Source organism: Solanum lycopersicum, chromosome 11 (assembly GCF_036512215.1).
Source record: "Solanum lycopersicum chromosome 11, SLM_r2.1".
In the NCBI taxonomy this organism is placed as follows: Eukaryota; Viridiplantae; Streptophyta; class Magnoliopsida; order Solanales; family Solanaceae; genus Solanum; species Solanum lycopersicum.
Window position 1 is genome coordinate 9689438 of NC_090810.1, and position 7477 is coordinate 9696914.

General features: G+C 33.9%; 1 protein-coding gene across 1 annotated transcript; it reads left to right on the plus strand.

Annotated features, from left to right (window-relative positions):
- Nucleotides 1–4845: 4845 nt before the first annotated feature.
- On the plus strand, nt 4846–5880 carry LOC138339201 (uncharacterized). The gene has a single exon (XM_069290784.1). The coding sequence runs from the start codon at nt 4846–4848 to the stop codon at nt 5878–5880; it is 1035 nt and encodes a 344-aa protein (XP_069146885.1).
- Nucleotides 5881–7477: the final 1597 nt, after the last annotated feature.

The following is a 7477-nucleotide window of genomic DNA, read 5'->3' on the forward strand; positions in this document are numbered from 1 at the left end:
TCGAAATCTCATTCTCTCTCGTCCTTCCCCTCAAATTGGACGTCCCAGATCCTTTTTTCGTTGAGCAAATAGTACAAATTTGTACCATTCCGTTTCAAACCTTATCCCTTTATGTTTTGGATTTCAAATTGGGACATGAAATCGCTACTTTACCCCAACCCTTTTCGTGATTTCCCCCCGCTCTCCATTCATCGAATTGGCTATATACATGGCCACCTATTCACTATTTACATAGTTTTTTTTGGGGGGAGGGGGGGGGGGGGAGGGGCTGAAATTCCATTTGTTACAAAAACACAGAAATAGCCGGAATTTTTTTTAAAGGCAATTTTCGAGGAAATTTTCCTTATTCTGTTCTTATTCCTTCACTGTCTCTGGAGTGTGTTGAAGTTTTCAGGCCACCGTTGTGGTCGTGGAAGGTCGTCTCCTTTACCAGCAAAGTCCCAATCGCTGCTAGGAGAAAGGCTCAAAACATCCTCCTCGAGCCGTAGATTCCTTTCAAACAGGTGTACAGGTCGAAAAACAGCAGAAATGCACTGCTGGAAATTGATTATTGGATCATCAGAACCTAGAAAGTTGCTGGAAATTACATTACAGGTGTTAAAGAAAGCTGTATACCAGCTATATACATATTTTATACACTGATATATAGGTTGAAAGGCGTACAGGAAGCAAAAATCGAAATCTGGATTGATAGCAGTCCAAATACACTAGGCTGATATACAGTCTGTATACACTGATATACAGATACACTATACCTTAAATAGGTGTAAAAAATATGAATGGCAGATCAACGTACAAGGACACCAATTTCAGATAAAATACAGGATTAGACAATGAATACGTACATAGGATACATCCCGTATACATTGGTATACATTTTTGGGCAGCGATATACAATTGTTAAACAGGTTGAAAAATGGTACAGGTACAAATAAAAGAAACTATATGGAAAATATAGGGTGAATAGTGAGAACGGGTATTCGAACAAGTGTAGGGCTCAAAACAGTACAGAATGGACTGGATATGAACAATATACATCAATTCGTATACCCTATTGTTTTTTTTCCACGAAATTGGGTCAAGGCCCTTCAACAGTTTTTTTAATACAGATCCAAAGGCCAAGGTTTGTTTTGCAGGATTTTTAAAGGAAAATTTAGTTAACTAGTCAAAAAAATCAACTTATTTAGTGATAATGTACATACTTTAATCATATTATTAAACATGTCAAAAATGTCATTATTTTTAAAAATATATAATTATTATTTATATCATTAATATTCTCTCTCTCTTTATTTGCACCATTTTCTCTCTCTCATAAATTATATATATTCTTGTATTTAAGTAATTAGATATATACTAATTATATTTTAAAATTTCTCTCTCTTATATTATATGCATTGATTCCTGAATTTTCTCTCTCTTATACTATTTATATTTTAAAATTTCTCTCTCTTATATTATATGCATTGATTCCCGAATTTCTCTCTTATACTAATTATATTTATTAATATTAAATTTATCACATTCCCAGATTTTAGTTGGTAGTTTAACGTTATATCTCTTAAAATATATTTTCAGATTTATAATGGGATTGTGTTGTCACGTTTTTCTATAACCCACTTTAATAGACAACAACTTCCAATGCATTATATTCACTTTTAATAATAAAATATTTTCTCTCTATATAAAAGCTCTTCTAATTCTTCAGAATAACTTTTTAGGTGGGATTGTCATTGTGTTGTCACGTTTTACTAATATATTAACCCACTTTAATAAACAACAACTTCCAATGCATTATTTTCAATTTTATTAATAAAATATTCTCTCTCTCTCTAAAAGCACTTTTCCAAAACTAATTATTCAGAATAACTTTTTTAATTTTCAACTCTTAATCTTCCATGATTTTTGTTTGAATTGCAGGTTATCTATCTAACATTCTTCAACAGACACAACATATTCAAAATCAACATATTCATATATCATCAAATCCCCAGATTCACGCTTCAATTTCTTCAAACCCGAATTTTTCTATTTTACATCATTCTCAAGTAATTCCGTATGAAAGTTTGATTTGGAGATTCACATTGTGTTGGTTATTATGTTCTTCATATTACTTTTTGATTACTTACTTATTTTATTTTATTTTTTAATTTTGGATATTTTGTTGTTGTTCTTAAATTATTTTTTAGGGTTTAATAATACCAAATTCAATCTTCAATGGATGCATTCAAAAGAGTGACTAGAGGTATAGTTTAGGACAGGTGGGCCAAAGCCCAAATAAATGAATTTGGGCAATCAAACCCAAGTTTAACTATTTTTCTCTCTTTATTTATTTGTTTGAATTAATTAATATTTTGGTAGAATTTTAATGATCTCCTAAAGGGCAGCCATTTTTCATTATTTTAAATTTTACTATTTTATTTACTTATTTTGTTTTATTTACTTTTATCACCATATAGTTTTCCTTAAGTTAATTTCCTTTTAATGTTTTCCTTTGGAAATACTAAGGAATAAAAATGGAAAAAATATAGCAAAACGAATACTTTACTAAGTTAAAAATTTAAAAATATATTTTAAAAGTCATTTAGTCAAATCGCCGGTCAACCGCAAGTTAGCGGGCATTCGGAGAGCCTAACACCTTCTCAGGACGTACATTGAACTTCGAACCTTTTTCAATTGATTTGATCTATTTTTAAATCTTTTGAAAATTTTTCTTGATTTTATCAAAAATCAAGTGGCGACTCCGTAATTTTGAAAGTCGATTTTTCTTAAATAATAAGATTTATTGATTTTTCCTAAACCTAGTCATTTTTTCACTATTTTTAAACAAATAAATATATTTTAAAACATAAAACAAAAAATGGCGACTCCGCTGGGGATTAATTAAGTTCTAACCATGAGATTTGACTGTTTGACTAATTCTTTTTAGTTGTTTAAATGATGTTTGCGCTGAATATGTTTAAATTTTCATAAATTGTCATTGCATTCATGGCATATCATAATTCCGTCAAACGACGATTGTTTCATTTCCACTAAAGGACGATTATGCGGGTGCGCTGTCGTTCGTTAACCAAATTTTCACGGGACACCCGAACGAGTGTAGTTGGCTACTTGACAGTCAACGATCGTTAACTGTCCCAGCCTAAGTAGTCCGCTTGGGTTACCCTTTCCACTTCAAATACAATTCACTCTTAGTCAAACTAAGATAGAGCAAAACCCAATCCTGAAAACAACGCATTTGAACTAAGATGACCCAATACCCAAGGCGTGTTGGGACCATTAGAAGACCACCTTGAGTCCAAAATGACCCACGACCTAAATGGACGATCATACTTATATGTTTAAATTTGAAGGATGTATACGTTGTTTGAGAAAATCATTGTCTTATAGGATAAGGATTAGATTATAGTTTATATAAGTTAAATAAAGAGCTTTAAAAGCTATTGGTCCATCTAAAGACGTTGGCACCCAAAGATTACAAGAGTCAAGAAAGAAGAAAGATCTTTCGTGGAGGCATAGTTTAGGGTCGTACCCCTGCGTGACACTAATTATTTTGTATGTATTTCCCCTATTATGTATCCCCATTAAGTTTTATTCATAAAATTTCTATAAATTTGAGTTTTGGGGCAATGAGATACTTCAAATTACGTATACATCTCTCAAATCGCTAGGCCTACCCTTGGCACTAAAGGGTCACATCTCTATTTAGAACGCGCAATATTTGTTTTATGTGTTTATAACTGCTTATGTGAATATGTTGTTTTATCTGGAGATATTCTTGCTCACACTTCTCCAAATACTTTTTAGAATCCTTGAGCATAAATATCAAGTTGTTGTCAAAAGTGTGTCCAAATATTCTTCGAGTCTTTAGTTTAAAAAAAATAAAAAAAATTGAACTTTATTTTTCTTTAGTACTACTCTCATATCAAAAAAAGATTAATTATTTCAAACCAAAAAAATTTAAGTGGGTCCAACTATGTAGGACCTGAATTCTCTTTTGTGAGATACGTAGGCAGCCTTTCAAGATTCGATCGCTATTTTGATAAATTTTATCTTTTCCAACTCTTACAAATAAATTAAAGTTACATCGCAATTAGAAATCAAAGTACGGTAATGAAAGATACCGTCAACTTTGTCTCGACTCAAGTCGACATTTTTTATTTCACTAATCCCAAAGTCAAGTAGAAAATTCCTGTCTATTTAACCATTTCTCTATATCGGTTTCTCTATATTTGTGAGCCAGTTTCATTCTTCAACCCTCCAAGAATGATGCCGTTGATAAAAATAAATTGATTATGCCGTTGATAAAAATAAATTGATTATGCCGTTGATGCAATAGATTGCCGAAATGAGGGCCGAAATGCAAAGAATGCAAGATTTATCTAATCCAATTTCATTCTTCAACCCTCCAAGAGATGAAAGACCTCCACTCCACTTTCCTCCCCCAAGTACGGAACAGGTTCAGAACTTTCTCTCTAACTCCACTCAAAATCCTCCAACCATTGACTTAATTATCCCCAATGTCCGTCACGCCATCACATCGTGTCAAGCACCACATCATCCTCAAAATACTAACCTTCAGATCCTCCATCTCGCTCAAAACCAAAATATGAACAATGCTCAAACCTTCCCCCATCTTCAAAACCAAAATACCGACCCTCAAACTTTCCCCCAAAATTATCAAGTCACTCAAAATACCCAGAATCCCTCCATTGTTCCACCCATACCTCAAAAGACTACCAAATCCCATCTTCAAATGAACCTTATGCCGACTGTTTCGAGCTTGATCACTATAAGGGACAGGAGAGAGAGTGGAGGTCAAAAGAAGAGGTAGTCAAGCTAAATATGAAAGAAGAGATCAGGAAAACCATGAAAGAGTTGCACTATATTTCTGAAGTCGATGGATCGAGCTATAAGGATTTATGCATCCATTCGAATCTCGACCTACCAGAAGGGTTCAAAGTGCCAAAGTTTGTCACTTTTAATGGAACGGAAAATCCTCTAGCATATCTGAAAGTTTATTATGATCAACTCGTGGGAGTTGGCAAAATGGAAGCATTATTGATGCGTCTCTTCAGTCGAAGTCTAAGTGGAGAAGCTTTGGAGTGGCTTACATCACAAGAGCTGAAACAATGGAAAAGTTGGAATGCACTCCCAAAGGATTTCACGGAAAGATTTGGACATAACATAGAAGATGCCCCAGATCGCTACTACTTGGAGAAGATCAAACAAAAGTCTACAAAAAATTATCGAGAATACGCTCTTTGTTGGAGAAAAGAGGCCGCAAGAGTTCAACCTCCAATGTCCGAACGTGAGATCACTGAAATGTTTATTCGAACTCAAGAGCTCGAGTACTATGGAAGAATGTTGTGTATGATGGGACAAAAATTTGTCGAGATTGTCAAAGTAGGAGATGCTTTGGAAGATGGTTACAAGATTGGAAAGCTCACCAAACTTACCGCATTGCAATCTAATGGAAAATCTACCAGAATTAGTGATATGGGTAAATCAAAAGAAAAAGTGGAGGAGGTAAGTATGGTCACGGCTACCCGTATGAGGCCAGCTTCTCAAAGGGAATATCGAAAGAATAATGTCAATCAGAAAAAATTTCCTCACCCAAAATTTAAAAAGGCTCCTAAAGTATTTACACCATTAAGGGAATCTCAAACTCAACTTTATGAAAGGTTGAAATCAATGGGTATGCTCTATCCAATAGAAGGAAGACCAACTAATCCTTTGGAAAAATTTTACAGAGCTGACCACAGATGTGCTTATCATTCAGGAATCATTGGACATGACACAGAGAAGTGTTCAACTCTGAAGCACAAGATACAAAACATGATCAACAACAACTTGATCATTATTGAGGAAACCACCTGAATGGATGAAATATTAGATGCTCAAAAGTGAGTACAAGGTAATTCTGAACTGAGTCATTTGAAGATATTCATCATCAAAGGTTGAGAATAAGAATGCCCAACATTAGCCAAATTTTGCATATGAAGTTTTGTTTACTTTCTTTTGAAATGTATTTAACCCCCTTTTCCCCCATTTTATCACACATTTCTTAATTGAACTACGTTCGACCTGATTCCTGCTCCAATGGATACGTAGAAAACTTTCTATATTGGTTAATCCTTGAGAGGGGAACTATGTTTCACCTGATTCCTGCTCCAATGGGATATGTAGGCGCCACAACGGCTCGGTCATATACCCAGTAAGATTTCCATTTCTCTTCATAATGGAAACTGGGACAGAATTTTTGAGAGGATCTAAAAAAAATTCATTTGAAGTTGGACTTCTTTAACAAGTCAAAACAGAAGACAAAAATTCTACAGAATTAGCCTTGGGTGGATCTCAAAAATTAAGATAATCTAATTTGCAACTCGGACAGAAACTTTGAGATGATCTCAAAAATTCCACAAATGTCATTTGTTACTTATTGAGGTAAACTGGGACAAAATTTTGAGGAGAGACCTCAAAATTCCAGAATGAGCAACCTCAGAATTAACAGAGCAAGTTATGAGAGTTCTTATATATTTTAGGCCGGGATAAATTTTTGAGGAGGGTCATAAAAAATTTCATCAAATATGTCATATAAAGGACGGGGGAGCGTGTAAGCCAATTGCAAGAAGGAGCATGGAGACAAGACCAACACAAATCAGTCTTTCAAACTAAGAATTTTTCATTGGATGTAGGAACATTGAAGTCACAAAAATGGCTATATAAAGCTGTCAAGAATGACAAAAGGGTGCCACTTGCATCCATCGTGGACTCATCAACAAAACCTAGAAAATCTTCCATCTCATTTTATCTCTATTTCTTTATATTACCTCAAGTAATTTATAGACAAGTTTCTTTTTATCTTGCAGGGATATTAAAGCCAAACACTAATAGATTCTTTCAAAGTTGCAAGAAACAAAGTGCGGGAGGATTGCTAGTTATGAGTCATGATAAAAGTTATAATTAGGCTCATCATAGCCTAACTCGATAAGCCAAATAACTTAATCTAGTCATTTCTCTTTACTTTTATTTTTTACTTCATCGTCAATACTAACGTTCGATGTCGAGCTTTGCAGGTGATAGTATTGGTAAAGCCAGAATTGTATGTTAAATCGACATCAATTTTGAAGATGATCAAAGTGACACTAACTTAGAAGTGTTACAAGGGAATTTGTCGAGTCCATCACATCAGAAAGATGATGGTTACCACAATATCTCTTTGACAGTCAAAATTATCAAATTGTTATAAGTTTTCGATAACGTTTAAAAATGACTACAACAAACTCAAATTCTGCTGAGTTTGTCAAGGAAGACGAGAGTGACTTTAATTTTTATGTGAATGAATTAAGTCATTCACCTCGATAATTCTTTTTTTTAAAGAACAGAATCATAGCCGCGACGTGCATAAATATCAATTTAGTTTTTTTTAGTATGTTTGTTGCGTAGCTATTTTGGCTTACTTTATTACTTGAAT

What these genes read in the sequence shown, in the direction of transcription:
- LOC138339201 (XM_069290784.1), top strand. Translation starts at nt 4,846, where the DNA reads ATGAAAGAAGAGATCAGGAAAACCATGAAAGAGTTGCACTATATTTCT.